Genomic DNA, 19,007 nt, shown 5'->3' with positions numbered 1-19,007 from the left:
CGGCGTACACAACGGAAAATTCGATGCTGGCCCGACAGCCATACTTAACATTGGCTACGCCTCATATAGCAGGGGTAACGTTACGCCGAAAAAAGCCTTACGGAAATGACGTACAAAAATGCGCCGGCCGGACGTACATTTGTGGATTTGCGTATCTAGCTAATTTGCATACTCAACGCGGAAATCGACGGAAGCGCCACCTAGCGGCCAGGGTAAATATGCACCTTAGACCTGACAGCGTACTAAGACGTACGCCAGTCGAATCTAGCCCAGCTTCAGGCGTATCTTGTTTTGTGGATACAAAACAAAGATACGCCGGAGCAACCTAGCAGTTACGCGGCGTATCAATAGATACGCCAGCGTAACTGCTTCGTGGATCTGGCCCTAGGAGTGTGTTATGTGCAGCATTCAGAGATGTGCTATGTGCAGAGTTCAGGGGTGCGCTATGTACAGAGTGCAGTTTCAGGGGTGCCCTATGCACAGAGTGCAGAGTTCAGAGGTGCTTTGTGTACAGAGTGCAGAGTTCAGGGATGTGCTACATACAGAGTGCAAAGTACAGGGGTGTGCTACGTGCAGCGTGCATAGCTCAGGGGTGCACTATGTACAGAGTGCAGAGTTTATGGGTGCTTTGTGTACAGAGTGCAGGTTTGAGGGGTGCACTACATACATAGAGCAGGGTTCAAAGGAGTGCTATGCACAGTGTGCAGGTTTCAGCTCTCTTTCACAGGCTGTTCACATCTCACTCCCACCCCTCCAGGGCTCTGACCACTGCACCACTCTAACAGTAAGAAAAGTGGAAAGGTTTGTATTATTAATTCAGATATATTTACAAAATATAAGGTGGAATTTGGTAACCTGAAAGTTCTAGCTGTTCTTTCCAGGGTTGTCAATACTCATATGGAATTATTACACAATGTTTCAAAATCATTGCTAAATAGTTTGGCTTTCATCAGTCTTCAGCTGGACCCAAGCTAACACCAGACAATTGGAAAAATGTGTATTTTAAGTACGCACTTGCAATGTTTTTTCTTTCCATATATTGTTTTTTATTCACTTGCAATGTGCCTTTGAACTTGAAAAAATGTATGCCAGTATATTCCATAGCACACCTCTTTTCCTCCTTGCATGTCATAAACCTCTCTTCTTCTAGGAGTGACCAACTACTCCCTGTGTTTGCCCAGTTCCTCCAACCTCCTTTCATCTCCCTACTTACTCCCTACATAAACTTTCATGTAGCTGATAGGGAAGTGAAGAAGAATACTATAGCGTGTCACTTGAGTGACAGCTGTGAGCCTGCTGGGACTGCTGACATCACATCCAACATAGCAGCGCCCATCAACAGTCTCAGGGCTTCTGAGTACCTACATATTAAGGCTTTTACAGGTAAAACACATTCAGAAAATATGTTGAATGCACATAATATCTTATAGGAAGATTTTTGTTGAAACAAGCAGTCTGGGTATATGTTCTCTTTAGAGTTATGTACTGTTAGGGCTTGAATCCTGCGGGAACGCATGGGAACGATGTTCCTGTACTTTTTCCACAGCAGGAACGCCATTCCTATGAGCAACCGCATACTGCAGGACTGGCCTCAAGCATGGGAGATGAGGCAGGCAGTGTGGGTGTACGGAAAAGAGAGGGCATCCGTGTCATCCTGGCGTGTCCATCCTCCTATCCCTCTGTCCTCCTCCTCCTCCTTCAGTGGTCGCTGTAACAAGTCCTGTCTCTAGTGATAGGCGGAACACTGATCCAATGGCACATGGACGTGTGGCGTGAATTATAAGAGCCAGGACTTTGTTACAGCAGCCACTGGAGGAGGATAAGGACAGAAGAAGAGGAGGATGGGCGCGCCGGGATTTTCAAATCCCAGATCCAGACACAGGTCAGGCTTCATTGCTGGGCACTAATCAGGCTGGATTGCTGGGCACTAATCAGCCTGGATTGCTGGGCACCAATCAGGCTGCATTGTTGGGCACTAATCAGGCTGCATTGTTGGGCACTAATCAGGCTGCATTGCTGAGCACTGGCAAGGCTGGATTGCTGGGCACTGATCTGGCTGAATTGCTGTGCACGGAACAGGCTGCATTGCTGTGCACTGACAAATCTGCATTGCTGGGCACTGATCAGGCTGCATTGCTGGGCACAGGTAAGGCTACATTTCTGGAAATAGGTCAGGCTGCATTTGATGGGCACTGGCAAGGCTGCATTTGATGGGCACTGATCAAGCTGCAATTGATTGGCACTGGCAAGGCTGCAATTGATGGGCACTGATCAGGGTGCATTTGATGGGCACTGGTAAGGCTGAATTGATGGGAACTGGCAAGGCTGCATTGATGGGCATTCATCAGGCTGCATTTGATAGGCACTGGCCAGGCTGCAATGATGGGCAATGGCAAGACTGCATTGATGAACACTGATCAGGCTGCATTTATGGGCACTGATCAGGCTACATTTGATGGGCACAGAGGAGTAAGTGGCCTCGGACATGGGCTCCACTTTGCACAATCTGTACAGGCAGCCCAAGAAGAGGGGCCCTGAGCCGGCACACTCAGCACTCCTGGCCTTACTCCTCTGCAAAGACCAACACATGTTTGCGGACACCTTGGGGCAGGAGGGGCCCCACATATCACATGCATAGAAACATATTGCAGAAGGGGAGCCCAAACCTCAGAAAGACCCTGCATAGAGACATAGTGCAGAATGGGACCCAAGTCATTGCAACTTGTTTTAGAAATTCCCTGCAAGGGAACCATTATCACACAGTGTGGTGTTTTGTTTTTGTTAGTACAGCACACAGGTTAATTTTTTGTTGTTGTTACATCTGTGCTATATTTGTTTAATGCATGTGAAGTTTGGCGGTGTCCTCTTAAACTGGCACTTTACAATAAATGTTGCACTTTATTTAAAAAAAAAAGGAGACTGTATTATATATATATATATATACACACACACACACACACACTTTTTTATTTTTGAGGTGGGGGGGGGGGGGGTCCTGGGTGAGTTCCTACACTTTTTTTCCCAGGACTTGACCACTGTGTACTGTACTGCTAAATGTATTTACTTATAAGTCCGCTCCAACTAAAATGCGGAAGTAGTGAATGTACATGGTAGGAAACAAACGAAAGAACTACTGCTTAAAAAATAAATATTGTTATCTTTTTCAGAATTCTTGTCCAGATGTCATTGATCACAAAGTAAGTCTGCTGGAAGACTAAAGCCTCATACACACGATCCGATATCTGATGGAATCTAATCCGATGGATTTTTTCGTTGGATATCCGATGAAGCTGGCTTTCATCAGTCTTGCCTACACACCATTAGTCAAAAATCTGACGGTGCTAAAACGCGGTGACGTAAAACACTACGACGTGCTGAGAAAAATGAAGTTCAATGCTTCTGAGCATGCGTTGACTTGATTCTGAGCATGCATGGATTTTTAACCGATGGACTTCCACATAGACGATAGTTTTTTTCTATCGGTTTTTTATCCATAGGAAAAATTTAAAACATGTTCTACATTTTTCACCGATGGAAAACAAACCGATGGGTCTGTTTTCATCGGACAAACCGATCGTGTGTACAGGGCTTTAGGCTTCATTTACACAGGCATATGCATATTTTCTGCACGGAATGCAGGTTCTTGCTGACAGAGCTATCAGAAGATCCTTCATATAATACGTACCTAGAGAACTTTTATTTAGATGCCTTTGGATGCATACAGTGTTTAGACTTTTAAAATTAGGATTTAAAAGGATAATCTAGGTGATGGCGGTTTTTGAGTAGGAAGATTTTTTTTATAATGTGATCTAGGTGTGACAGTGTAATATGGAAATTAAGTAAGGGCTTGCAATTAAAACCGACCTTTTATTATATAAAGACTTCTTCTTTATTATGGTCATTATCCTTTGTGGTAGTAATTGTAGCACCCTCTAGATAGTAAGGTGCTAGAGTGAGGTTTTTCCCTGGCAGTGTAGGTAAATTTGGGCTGTGATGATTCACAGGCAGCATCACATCTCTGTCACCTCCCACTTCCTTCTAGCATTTTCTAGAAGGAGAGGAGGGGAAGAGAGTTTGATCTGCCTGGGGTATCTTAAGGAGCCCTGACCAATCCCCAACTTGGATTGGCAGGGGGCAGGCCTCCTTAAATACCTGGGGTCAGCCCAGCTGGGGAGGAGTTGTCGGGTGGAAGAGATGGAGTGAGATAATTGTGGAGGCTGTCGGGAACCACGGGAGCTCCCAAAGCTGGGGAAGGTGACCCTGGGCTGGGCTCAGGTACATCCAGGAGGAGTGTCGAGATCCTGGAAGGAAAGGCACGAGAGAGCAAGTAGAGGACAGTGGGAGAGAACACTTCTAAGAGTTTCCATGGAGGACTACAGGTCACTGCCAAGAGGGCTGGTGAGTGAGCACAGTAGGGAGGACTGGGGAGGCACGCCTGAGAGAACTGGGAGATTACAGTTTGAGAGATGGCTGCAGCACCAGTGGAGAGAGGATTGTGGAGAAGGGCAGTGGAAGGGGGTCTTTGCAACCAGGCTGGCCGGCAGGACCTGAAGAGCGGAAGTTGTAGCCAATCAGAGGACAGCTAGCACCTGAACTATTCTACACCACATGGGCCCGAGGTCCCTGCCGCAAAAGGCAGTTTATTGAAGCCTGGCTGAGGTAGTGTCAGGCCTACCAATGCAGTGCTAGCAAGTCTGGAGGAATGACAGTCTGCAGCAAGAGAAGTACTGGTGGAGGAACAGTCTGAAGCAAATTAAGTGCTAGAGAGAGGAAATGGTGAGCAGCAAGTGTTTGTGCTGGAGAGAGAAGAGTGAAGTGTATATACAGAAATGTAAATAGGAGTCCTAAGCAACTTTGCACTAAATCTTTTTGGGCATCCCATAATTCCCAAATCTCCATCCAAGTTTAATCCCTCAAATAAACAAAACAAAGTAATGGACTGTTTTTTTTTTTGTCTCTAAGTGACTGGGATGGATGTCTGGCTTGGCAGGATGACAGGTGGACCACTACACACAGCAACCTATACATGGCCACATAATAATAATAATAATAATAATAATAATAATAATAATAATAATAATACTAATAATAATACTAATAATAATAATAATAATAATAGAAATAATAATAATAAAAAAATATATATGAAGTTTTTCATAGCGTTTCCTGTAACTCTTCAAATCCTGAACCCAGTCACCAGCCAGGCACTACAAGGGTTTGGAATGGGAAGAATTGTATAATGATATCTATCTTCATTTAGTTAGGAAACTCAAAGGAATGCAAGCTTTAACAGAGGTGTCAGTAGCTAACTGCACATAAGAAATTACACAGTTGTCATGGAAACTCTAATCATAACAATGGATCTGTTCAAATGTCATGCTCCTGCACATTTTGTGACGTGGCAATACAATGGTATAACATAAATATCATTCATTGTTCAGATTCTGAAAGAATTTAATTTAGTCCATTACTGTCTCCAGAACAACTTTCCAAATTGCTTTTCTTTTAACTTTTAACATATACAGTAACTCACAAAAGTGAGTACACCCCTCACATTTTTGTAAATATTTTATTATAGCTTTTCTTGTGACAACACTGAAGAAATGACACTGCTACAATGTAAATTACTGAGTGTACAGCTTGTACAATAATTTGTATAACAGTATAAATATGCTGTCGCCTCAAAATATACTATAGAAATTAAAGGTGTGAGCTCTTGGAAAAGAGAAATCATGGTGGATTGGAGGTGGAATATACTTCATGGGATCTCCCGGACCCGCAAGTTGGATTGGCAGGAGCGGTTCTTTGCATCCTCCAGGTGGATGGTCAGTGACTCATTCTGCTTCCGCAGGGCTTCGACCTCTGGTTCGTGAGTTTCTTAAGTGGAGGAGACCACGTCTACCCTGTCCTTCAAGGCAGCGTTACGCTGGTTGATGTCTCTGATTTCTTTCTTGAGCATATCTGTTATTTGCTTGGAAGTGGAATGTAAAGTCTTCAGTAGCATAGTATCAAACTGATACAATAGATGCTGTTGTGAAGCACTTAGAAGTAGTTAGGACATGATCTCCAATTGCTGTTTGTCTTTACCTGGTTAGCTAAAGTTTCCAGTGCCAACTTGTCCCAGGAGCATGTTAGGGCTTTTAAGGGTGTTCTGGGCTTCTGCTTTGGTTTAATCCCTGTGAGAACTATGGGCCAGATTCATGTAGAATCGCGGCGGCGTAACGTATCTTAGATACGTTACACCGCCGCAAGTTTTCATCGCAAGTGCCTGATTCACAAAGCACTTGCGTGAAAACTTACGCCGGCGGCCTCCGGCGTAACCCCGCGTAATTCAAAGGGGCGTGTGCCATTTAAGTTAGGCGCGCTCCCGCGCCGGACCTACTGCACATGCTCTGTTTTGAAATTCCCGCCGTGCTTTGCGCGAAGTGATGTCATTTTTTCGAATGGCGACGTGCGTAGCGTACTTTCGTATTCCCGGACGTCTTACGCAAGACAATTTTTTTTTTAATTCGACGCGGGACCGACGGCCATACTTTAACATGGGCTGTGTAAAGTTAGGGCAGCTAAAACGACGACTAACTTTGCGGCGGGAAACTAGACTAGCAGCGAAAAACCGTCGTGGATCGCCGTAACTACTAATTTGCATACCCGACGCTGGTTTACGACGCAAACTCCCCCCAGCGGCGGCCGAGGTATTGGATCCTAAGATCCGACAGTGTAATTCAATTACACCTGTCGGATCTTAGGGCTAACTATGCATAACTGATTCTATGAATCAGTCGCATAGTTAGGAAGACCCTAAAACAGAGATACGACGGCGTATCAGGAGACTTCAGCATGACTTGCAAATGACTTCTGTAATAGAAGTCAATGTAAGACGCTCTTAAGTCACCCCCAAATGGTACAGGAACCTTTTTCTAAGTCAGAGCGACATGAGTCACTCAGATTAGAACGGTTCCATTGCATTGAATGGAGCGTCACTTGTCAGGTGGCTAAGCCGCTTGACAGGTCGCCGCAGTTTGAGCCGAGCCTGAATGTTCTCCTGATATTTTCGCTGCCTATAGTCACCAAAGCAAAGTCTTAACGATTCATTCTGAGAGCTTTAACCTGAAATCTGCAGAGTTACTATGCACAATCGCCCGCTTGCACATTTCAATCTGGTGTTATTACTCAGGCTGGAATGAGTTAATCTTTTTTAATTTTAGTAAATGATGTACGGTAGTTGCTATTCATTACATGACAGAGTAAAAATAATTAGTAGGCTCTTGCCCTACATAATTGTTAGTAGATCTAAAAACGTATCAATCAGATTACAAGGTGCATGACCAATAGACTGATTTCCACCATCTTTCTTAAATATTTTTCCTAAAATATATCCTATAAAATGTTGTGATGGCATCATCTTTTATGATTCAGTATGATTCTCCTTTAAAAGGTGCCACTAGACACACTATGATAAAGTATGTATCTAACAACTTGGACGGTCAGTAATTGAGGTAAATAACCGTTTTGCTCCATCTAACCCAACTTTACGCTTTAAAGCATAAGAATTACTTAGCTATCCTAATTACAAAAAAGATAAGGAGTCCCAAATGTATTTAGACAAACTGGTTCATATAACCAGTTATTGTGTATAACACAGATTAATATTTTTTCATTGTTTCTTCCAGTTATTATGCCACATCATTAAATTCATAATGACTTCAGGGTGTAGTTACGGGAACCAAACAATTCTTGTAGACTTGTTCCAGCAGATTATACTTGCTTTGACTAATACTTCAAGCATACTATTAAAGTCTGCTTTTGCTGTTTTGTTACAGTTTTCACAAGGTGCATATTTATTGATATAGTTTACGACAAGAATTAAATATATATATATATATATATATATATATATATATATATATATATACATATGTAACCGGTACATTTTTATAGCTATTGAAAACCCTAGGTTGAGTTGTCTTGTCTCATTCTTTAGTAGCATGATGAAAATAGCATAAACTGTAAAGGCCATGCAGAGTATATAAAATTGAGTCAGCACATTGACTTGAAAATAATTTGCATCTCATTACAGGTTATTGTGGAAAATATGAATGTCTACAGTTGCAGTATAGAATGTTTATTACATCTTTTCTAAACTAATTTTGAAACTCTTGATAGCTCTGTTATGCCTCCACCACCATAAATTATGCATTATGAAATTGGAAATGTAACATTGTTCAAAGAGCTGCAGTGCAGTACTGCATTGTATTTACACTGCTTCATATAGACCAGGGTCCAAACTACTATACTCAGATTGGCCACAGGGCTTACGTAACCCATAAAGCAAACTGAGTTTTTTCTTGCACATACACAACCATTTTATATTTTATCTAACGCTCAAACGTTTTCCAGTTTGGATGAAGTGTCTGGTCTAAGTACCTATTAGGTAGATTCAATCTCTCTTTTTTCTCTGGTGACCACAGTCATTAAGAATGAAAGGGAGCGAATAATACAAAATGTGGTTGTCACCAGAACAGAAATAGAACAGAAATACTGCAGTGTGTATGCTTTTTCCAGTGACAATGATCTAAAGGGGTTTTCCCTCACTTTGGAGAAATAACATTTTATTTCTTGCTGCACAAATATTTAAATATATTTCTCTAGCCCAAGGGTCACATACATACAACCCAATACAAGATTTTACTAGGACCCTAGCTAGGATCTGCGGTGCATCCTCAATATGTACTGGTTAAAGATTAAAGCGGAGGTTCACCCAAAACATTTTTTTTAACATTACATTCAGCCGAGTTGTCCTAATGACAATCGGCTGTTTTTTTTAAATTTTATCACCGTACATACCGTATTTTCACCGCCGCTTCCGGGTATGTCTTCTGCGGGACTGGGCGTTCCCAATTGATTGACAGGCTTCTGACCGTCGCATACTGCGCGTCACGAGTTGCCGAAAGAAGCCGAACGTCGGTGCACAGGCACCGTATAGAGCTGACTCGCAGTCTTGTGACGCGCTGTATGCGACGGTCGGAAGCCTGTCAATCAATTAGAAACGCCCAGTCCCGCAGAAGACATACCTGGAAGCGGCGGTGAAAATACGGTATGTACGGGGATAAAATAAAAAAAACAGCCGATTGTCATTAGGACAACTCGGCTGAATGTAATGTTAAACATTTTTTTGGGGGTGAACCCCCGCTTTAAGGTCAGCAGGCACTGCCTATGGCCTAAGGTCAGCAAACACTCTGCTAATACTCTTAACCCAAGGACTTGTTCTGGGGTGCTGAGGAGGCCTTTGACTGGGGAGTGCAGAGGAGGCCCTGGACTTGGGGGATGCAGAGGAGGTCTTGGTAGGCTGGGAGATGCAGAGGAGGCCCTGACCCGGGGGGGCCACAGGGGAGACCCGGTACTTTGGGGATGCAGAGGAAGCCCTGGACTGTGGGGTGCAGAGGAAGCCCTGGACAAGGGGTTCAGAGGAGGTGCAGGAGTGGGGGGGGGGGGGTGCAGCGGAGGTGCTGGAGTGGGGGTGCAGAGGAGGCCTTGGACTAGGAGGGGAGTAAACAGGAGGTCCTTGACTGGGGGGGATGTGCAAAGGAGGCCCTGGACTGGGGGAGTGGGGGGATGCAGAGAAGGTCCTGGACTAGAAGGTGAGTATAACGAAGGCCCTGTATAGGAGGCCCTGGACTTGAAAAGTGGGGTTGATAATGGAACTGGATTCGGAGAGCAGGGTGCAGAGGAGGCTCTTATTTTGGGGTGGTCTGTAAAGGAGGCCTAGAGGAGTGCAGAGGAGGCCCTGGACTAGGAGGGTGGGTGCAGAGGAGGCCATTGACTAGGAAATGGCAGTGGGTGTGGTAAAGGCCCCTGGATATATCCGGGACAAGGGAGATACTGAACTAGGAGAAGGGGTGGCTGGAGGCCTTGGCCTAGGGCAGCAGGTGTCTGGGGGCCCTGGATTATAAGAGGGGGATCGTGGCTCTGGACTAGAAAAGAGATGCCTGAAAGACCTCTTGCAGCTTCAGCGAGAGTGAGCCTGGATTTAAAGCTTGGGCTGAGGAAGAGCCTGCCTGTTCACAACATAAATGGGGACATTTATCAATTGTCGCAAGTAATGCCAAACTGGAGCAGAGAGACAGATTGTGTGACAGATTTATTAAAGAAGAAGTACAGCCAAAGCCTGGTTGGCTGTACTTCTTCTGTTGATCACATCAGTGCAGATTGTTTTGCACTCCTGTGACTCATTTTCAGCTGACAGCAGGCTTAAGCCTGCTCTCGGCTGATGTCACAGAATCGATCCAGGCTGGGGAAAGATTGGATCATTTGGTTGGGATCTACTCACATGCCTGGACCGGCACCCAGCTCAGCGAGCCGCTAAAAGCCTGAGCCGGCCACTCTTGGCCCTCCACAGCCCAGTGTTTCAGTGAGCATCAGTGGGGGGGGGGGGGGGAGGCAGAGCAGAGACAGAGACTGACAGCCACCAGTTCTCTGCTTAGAGAGCTCTGAGAACTGAGTGATCGGGTGTTTGATTACTTGGTTCTCAGCCTTAGATCCGGTGGGGGACAGATGCAGCATCAAATTAAAATTCCCATAATTCTCTTTTAATTACCCAACATCTCCTCTTTCCTGCTATCTGGCCCACATGCCAATTACTCCTCATTTACATGGTATATATGCATCCATGCGCAGTGTGATGGCCGTGTACCGCGTGGAGATGCATGGTGTTCTGTGCATCCATGTGCAGGCAGTCCAGTCAAAGTCAATTGGGACGTAGCAGCTGCATAGACAGTCAAATTTAAAAATTCGGCATGCAGACAGGAAGGGATGCATGTATCCAAATACAGTGTCTGTATTCAGATCTGTGCACCCACGTCTATAGGTGAAGCTCTCTGGTGGATGCAGATGCAGCAAAAAGTGACTCAGCATACTGGACCTGTCTTCTTAGCGCTTAGGGGAATTTATCAAAACTAGAGCAGACAGAATTTGGAACAGCTATGCATGGAGTCAGCTCATAGCTTTCATTTTTAAAGCTGAACAAGCTGAGGATAGAAGCTGATTGGTTGCCATGCACAGCTGTTCCAGATTCTGACTGCACCAGTTTTGATAAATTCCCCTCACTGTGTTTTACATTTCTTACTCTTGACTACTGCATTCTAAGTACAGCACATTCTTTGTTAAAGTGGTTGTAAAGGCACAACATTCTATAAATGAAGGTAAAACACCTTCTATGTGCAGCAGCCCCCCAGCCCCTCCTAATTCTTACCTGAACTCCCTCTCTAATCCAGCGATCTCCACAAGAGTGTTGGCTGTCTGGGGACTCGCACTCCTGATTGGCTGTTGGCAGCAGCAGGAGCCATTGGCTTACCCTGCTGTGAATCATAGCCAGTGAGCCAATCAGAAGATGGAGGGAGCAGAGTCGAGCCATGGCTCTGTTGTGTAATTGGTCACTAGCTGCTTGCTGTGGGGGCACCCAGAAAGAGGCAGGGGCCAGGAGTGCCGGCGGGGGACCCAAGAAGAGGAGGATTAAAACTGCTCTGTGCAAAACCAGTACACAAAGCTGGAAAACCATAACATGTTTATTATTTAGAAAAACAAACAAAAAACAAGACTTTAATATCACTTTATGGTTAGCTGTGTGTAGTAAAGGATATGCAATAGAATAGTTTTATTCTATTAAAATTAGTATACTAAGGTTTATACTGTCTGATACATAGCTTGCTTGTGGCACAGTCGTTAAAGCATATGGCCCTTTAAGCCCGTCCCACTGTTGATGCAATCTGACCACACCCACAGTTTTTGCCACTTACTATTTTTTTGGGGGGGAGGGGTGCAATAAAATGTCCAGCCCCGGGTGCCAGATGTGCTAGCTACGACACTGGCTGGCAGCTTGGCAGGATTCTACTCTGCACAGGGAAAAGCTGAGATTTCATTACCTGTGTTGAGATATTTAAAAATGTATTTCTCTAAAATGCTTATAGACACAGAGGTAAATGACAGCTTGTTTTCAAGTGTCTTCACCACATATCCAGTGTGCATGATCTAGGCATAGGTTCTCCTTAAGATCATTTACATCCTGCAAACATAATATTATTCAAAGATAAGAAATACTGGTTCAATGTTAAAAGCTTCAAGAAATAACAAAATACAATCTAATACCTAGCCAAGAAGCGTATAGAGACTAGCACATTCGACAGAGAGCTGTTGGGTTTGCTTAGGATTTTCAAAAGAAATATGAGGTAAGAGGGGGCATAGAGAGTATGCTTGAAATTTGGTACCTGTCTGAGGTAGGATTCGTCCATTGCTGTACAAAATGCAAATGCTCAGATATATCGCCGATGTCCAAAAAACCCACATGTTGGCAGGTGGTGAGTTCAATTGATTCTACCTGTTTAGTACAGTATGAATACAGGAAAAAAAGTTAATATTAGTTCCTTACTTTGCAAACCCTAATAAATATGTTAACTTTCTTATTACAAAGACACTACTGTGCAAAAGTTTTAAGCACGTGTAAAAAGGTGTTGTAAATTAAGAATGCTTTCAGAAATAGAAGTGTTAATAGTTATTTTTTATCAATTAATAAAATCAATCAATTAATAAAATAGAAAGTATATGAACAGAAGAGAAATCCAAATCAAATCAAAATTTGGTGTGACCACCCTTTCCCTTTAAAACAACATAAATTCTTCTACATACACTTGCATACTTGATCTTCTGTGGATGTAGGGTGCCTCAAATCCTCATGTAATCCCAGACAGACTTGATGATGTTAAAATCAGGGCTCTCTGTGGGCCAACCCTCACTAACAGGACTCCTCTACTTTACGCTGAAGATAGTTCTTAAAGACATTGGGGCAGATCCACAAAAGAATTACGCCGGCGTATCTATTGATAAGCCGGCGTAATTTTAAATTTCCCGCGTCGTATCTTTGTTTTGTATCTTCAAAACAAGATACGACGGCATCTCGGGTCGATCCGACAGGTGTACGTCTTAGTACGCCGTCGGATCTCAGATGCAATTTTTCGGTGGTCGCTAGGTGGCGTTTCCGCCGAATTCCGCGTTGAGTATGCAAATTAGCTAGTTACGGCGATCCACGAACGTACGTCCGGCCGGCGCATTTTTTTACGTCATTTGCGTTCGGCTTTTTCCGTCGTATAGTTAAAGCTACTGTTATGAGGCGTACTCAATGTTAAGTATGGCCGTCGTTCCCGCATAGAAATTTGAAATTTTTATGTCGTTTGCGTAAGTCGTTCGCGAATAGGGATTTGCGTAGAATGACGTCACCGTCGGAAGCATTGGCTTGTTCCGGGTTAATTTCGAGCATGCGCACTGGGATACCCCCACAGACGGCGCATGCACAGTTAAAAAAAAACGTTGTTTACTTCGGGTCACGACGTATTAACATAAAACACGCCCCCATCACAGAGATTTGAATGCCGCGCCATTACGCCGCCAAAGATACACTACACCACCGTAACTTACGGCGCAAATTCTTTGAGGATTCGAAAAAAATGGTAAGTTACGGCGGCATAGTGTATCTTAGATACGCTACGCCCGGCGCAATAATGCGCCGCTGTACGTGGATCTACCCCTTTGGCTACATGTTTGGGGTCGTTGTCCTGCTGCAGAATATGTTTGTGGCCAATCACATGCCTCCCTGATGTTATGGCATGATGGATAAGTATCTGTCTGTATTTCTCAGCATTCAGCACATCGATCCTGACCAAATCTCCAACTCCATTTTCAGAAATTTAACCCCAAACTTTAATTGAACCTCCACCATGCTTCACTGTTGCTTGCAGACACTCATTATTGTATCGCTCTCCAGCCCTTCAGTGAACAAACTACCTCCTACTAAAGCCAAATATTAAAAAAATTCAGGTCAGAGCCCCTGCTGCCATTTTTCTACATCCCAGTTCCTATGTTTTCAAGCAGAGTTGTGTCGCTCAGCCTTGGATACATATCGGAGGTATGGCTTTTGGCTGCAATTCTTCCATGAAGACCACCTGGGTCCCACTGGTTTCTGCCAGTTCTGTGCTGATGACACTGCTGGACATCTTCTGATGTCAAAGGGAAGTATGCATGATGTGTCTTTCATCTGCTGCATTACGTTTCCTTGGCTGACCACTACATCTACGGTACTCAAAGTTGCCCATTTCTTTGGGCTTCTTCAGAACAGCTTGAACTAGACATCTTAAAAACCCCATCCTGCTTTGAAATCTTGGCCTGGGATAGACCTTACTGATGCAGTATAACTATCTTGTATCTTGTTGCTGTACTCAGCCTTACCAGGGTGTATGACCTGCGACATCAAACTTTCTTCCACAACCTCACCTTAGTAGCAAAGTTTGGATGTCCCTCACCCATGTTTAAGCCTCCTACACAGCTGTTTCTGTTTCAATTAACGACTGTATTTTAACCTACATATGAAAATGATGATCATTAGCACCTGCTGGGATAACTGGTTAATCATACACCTGACTTTAATCCTACAAAATCCCTGACTTTGTACAAAGTGTGCAAGTGTAAGAATTAATGCTGGTTTGAAGCCAAAGGGTAGTCACGCCAAATATTGCTTTGCTATAATTCAAATATATATTTTTGCAAACATTCTTACGTTACAGCATTTCTTATCACCTGCCTAAACTTAATGCATGGTTTCTTTTCATTTATTATTATTACTATTATTATTATACAGGATTTATATAGTACCAACAGTTTGCGCAGTGCTTTACAACATCGGGAAAGACAGTACAATTACAATACAATACAAGAGGAATCAGAGGGCCCTGCTCCTTGGAGCTTACAATGTAGAAGATTTTAAATGATAATACCCTAGGTCAGTGATGGCAAACCTTGGCACCCCAGATGTTTTGGAACTACATTTCCCATGATGCTCGTGCACTCTGCAGTGTAGTTGAGCATCATGGGAAATGTAGTTCCAAAACATCTGGGGTGCCAAGGTTCGCCATCACTGCCCTAGGTAGTTCATTAAAGAGTTAATTCTGATAAATTAGCAGGGAACTATAGATAATTGCATAAAAATCTCCAACCCTTAAATTAAAGTCATCTACATTGACTGTTACTACTCCACGAATGGAGGATCGTTGCTTGACTGTATCAAAATCAGTGTGTATGGGCAGCACAGTGATACCTCCAGGTGCTCCAGTTTCTTCCCATGCTTCAAAGACATGCTGGTAGTTTCATTGACTCCTTTCCAACATGTGAATGTATGTATGTATGTATGTATGCATTTGAGGTAGGGACTTTAGATTGTAAGCTCTTTAAGGGAAGGGACCAATGGGACTGTACAGTGTTGTGTAAATTGTTGGCATGATATAAATACCTGTAATAAATATATATGTTGTTGCAATTCAATCCATTTAACACAATGTTAAGTATCTTTATGTGCTCGGAGGAAGGAAAACTGTCTGGTGAATGTATATACATGTTATGGAATATGATTGCTCTTAAGTGTTACAATATAAAGTCACAAGTGCTGCCGGGGTATTTATTTTCTGCCGTATATGCAAGAAACACTCAGGGCCAGATTAAGAACATCATGGGCCTGGTGCTGAGGATTTTGGTGGGGCCTTTTAGGCTGCATTCACACCTCTGCGACAAGTAACGCTGCGTACGCGGCGTATTTTGCCACGAATAGTGTAACTTTTTTTTACAAATCCTTCCTATTGCTTTGTATGGCCGAACGCCAATGCCGCCTGAAAAAAAGGGTCCGGGACTTTTTTTCATGCCGCGGGTGTACGGCGTCTATGAGATGTGAACCATCTCATAGACAGCAATGGGAATTCTCCCCTCCAGCGGCACGAGCGGCCGGCGTCGGGCGTTTTGTCGCGGAGGTGTGAATGGGGTGTAATAAATAATAAATAAATGCGTGGGAATGACATGAACACAGCCCAGCCAAGGCAAGTGACCAAAGGCACAGAACCCAGAAGGAAGACCGGGTGAAGATGGAAGTGCCCGGACCCCACCTGATTCATCGCAGCATCGCAGTCTGAAAATTGAAGTGTACACTAATGTGCTAATATGCTGTGCATACTTGTACGTTGTGGCATAACCTACCCCAGGGCCTCTAAAAAGTAGTAATGTCAGGAAAGTTTACTACCGCTTTATTATCACAGGATCCCAGGAGCCTCTCATGGGGCCCCCTACTGACCCGGTGGACGGTGGCCCTTGGGCAGTGCCTAAGTGCACAGTTGCCAACATTTAAAAAATATTTTCAGGGCCACTTTTTTATATAAGTGCTATATTTAGAGTAGCTGAGATCCCCGATGTTCCTCTATACATCATAGTAGTAATCACAAAATTAAATGAGTACTAATAATGGGGCAGAACAAATATGAGAACTGATATTTCCTTTAGTTGAACTAACAAAAGTGTGTCCATTATAGAGCTGGTAACATTGAGGATATTCAGTATAATTTTAAAGAACTGTTTTTGTGGGTAAGCGACATAGGGGAGGAGTATGGACGGTATATAAGTGGGAAGTATGTGCAGGTGAGGGAGAGGAATGTGGAGGGTCTAACAGTGGGCACTATGTACAGGAGAGGAGTACAAAGGGTACGGAAAAAAGCACTATGTACAGGAGAGGAGTGTGAAGGGTATGACAATGGGCAGTATGTACAGGAAGAGTGAGGGGGTATGACAGAGGGTATTACGTACAAGAGAGAAGTGTGGAGGGTATGATGGGGCAGTATGTACAGGAGAGGAGTGTGGAGGGTATGACAGTGGGCAGTATGTACAGGAGAGGAATGTAGACGGTATGATAGTGGGCTCTATGTATAGGAGAGGAGTGTGGAGGGTATGACAGTGAACACTATGTATAGGAGAGGAGTGTGGAGGGTATGACAGTGGGCACTATGTATAGGAGAGGAGTGTGGAGGTTATGACAGTGAGCAGTATGTACAGGAGAGGAGTGTGGAGGGTGCGACAGTGGGCACTAAGTACAGGAGAGAAGTGTATGACAGCAGGCACTATGTACAGGAGAGGAGTGTGAAGGGTATGACAGTGGGCGCTATGTATAGGAGAGGAGTGTGGAGGGTATGACAGTGGGCACTATGTACAGGGGAGGAGTGTGTAGGGTATGACAGTGGGTACTATGTATAGGAGAGAAGTGTGGAGAGTATGACAGTGGGCACTATGTACAGGAGAGGAGTGTGGAGAGTATGACAGTGAGCACTATGTACAGGAGTGGAAGGATATGTAGGGACTGAGTAGTGGTTAAGCGGGTCATACATGGATTGAAATTACGCCAATTATGCAGAGACCAGCCATAGTCAATCTATGTATGGGCTAGCTGGTTTTACACAAGTCAATCTATTAATCAACTTGAGTACAACCAGCCTGTTTTTTTTTCTTAAAACAATCAGTGCTGCCAGCTAAAGTTAGCAACACTGATTATTGTACACACTGGCAGAACACAATAACACTGCAGGAGTGATTCCCCCATCCACAGGTCAGCAGGTGAGAGGGTGTGTGGGGACAGGCTGGGGAGAGATACTAGTCAGTGGCTGGGTAGGCACTGGTAGTATCAGAGCCAGATACACACAGGTTACATACGCCACGATCGTTAGAGCGAGAACAATAATTCTAGTACTAGACCTCCTCTGTAACTCTAAACATGTAACCTAAAAAAATGTAAAGCATCGCTTAGGATACCAAAAAAAATTGTGCTAACTTAACTAACTAACTGTTTTTTTAATGAATGAAACATTTTTTTCCAAAAAAACATGTTTGAAAAATTGCTGCGCAAATACCGTGCTAGAGCTGCACAATTAATTGTTAAAAAAATCGTGATCTCGATTCAACCCCCCTGACGATCTTCAATGCAGAGTTTGCTGATTCTTTCATATAACAAGTGGAGAGACTTTCAGCTGTCAAAAGAAAATATCTGGGCAGTCTGCCAAGTTTTTAACAGGAAACATTGTAACTGACACGTCCTTCTTAGATCAAAGGGATACACTTCTGTGTGTAAAGAACAAATCTGGGCAGTCTGCGAAGTTTGTAAACAAAATGAAACATTGTAACTAACTAACATTGTAACTAAATTTAACCACTTAAAGTCCAACACTTGTTTCTTAAGTTAGAAAGCAATATTATTTGCTAGAAAATTACTTGGAACTGCCAAACATTATATATATGTTAGCAGAGACTCTAGGGAATACAATGGCTATTGCTGCAATATGTTATGTCACACTGCATTTTCCCACTTCAATGAATAATAAAAACCATAAAAACAAAACAGTGAAGTTAGCCCATTTTTTTTTTATTTATTTTTTTATGTGAAAGATGATGTTACGTCGCAACAATCATGAGAGAATCGCGATCTATCTTCTAAGCAAAAAAATTGCAATTCTCATTTTAGCCAGAATCGTGCAGCTCTGTACCCTGCAACATAAAAAGTGCAAAGACCACCATAGAGTAATTTTCTAGCAAAAAACAAATGATGATTTTTACATGTAGTAGAGAAGTGTCAGAATTGGCCTGGGTGGCAAGGGGTTAATTACCATGAGTAATATACAAATAATTATTATAAGCACTGTGATCCTATCAGTCTGCTGTAGTGTGTCAGCTTGTATTTATATTGGCCGCTCTGAATGTAGCTTCTGACAGGCTGTGCCCGCAGGCCCGTATCTCCGGAACCATAAATGATAGCCGTCCCATATTTTAACCAGTTGTGGGGTAGCTCTTCCCATGCCTATCCCCAAATGTAGGGTTTCCTCTGGTCATCGAGCTACAACCCCCCAAAATTCGATCTTAGAAAAAAAAATCTTAAAAAAAAAGAAAAAAAAAATTTTTGTTTTTTGTTTTTTGTTTTTTTTGGGCACATGGGCCTATCTTCAGAAAGGGGCCTGGAGCTGCAGCTCCATCAGCCCCATTGTTAATCCGGCCCTGGAAACACTGTGCAGTAATCATGGCACAGACTAATTCCATTGTGGTATTTTAAATGTTTTAAATAGACCTCAGGCTACACAAAGGAATGTAAAGCAAAGAAACAAGATTTGAAT

General features: G+C 43.5%; 1 protein-coding gene across 7 annotated transcripts in view; it reads right to left on the bottom strand.

Moving 5' to 3' along the window:
- Positions 1-19,007, bottom strand: part of COL16A1 (collagen type XVI alpha 1 chain) — a 249,859-nt gene that overhangs the window by 224,931 nt on the left and 5,921 nt on the right. For 6 of the 7 annotated variants that reach the window (XM_040337081.1, XM_040337083.1, XM_040337086.1 and 3 more), the window contains exon 2: positions 12,261-12,370. In XM_040337081.1, the coding sequence (XP_040193015.1) occupies positions 12,261-12,339 (79 nt within the window). In that variant the 5' untranslated portion in view covers positions 12,340-12,370. The remainder of the gene's footprint in view (positions 1-12,260; positions 12,371-19,007) is intronic. The other variant, XM_040337082.1, reaches the window with a different exon arrangement.

The sequence above is a fragment of the Rana temporaria genome, chromosome 2 (assembly GCF_905171775.1).
Source record: "Rana temporaria chromosome 2, aRanTem1.1, whole genome shotgun sequence".
Classification (NCBI taxonomy): domain Eukaryota; kingdom Metazoa; phylum Chordata; class Amphibia; order Anura; family Ranidae; genus Rana; species Rana temporaria.
The sequence above is the reverse complement of the archived record's forward strand: the minus strand, read 5'-3'. Positions and strand labels throughout refer to the sequence as shown.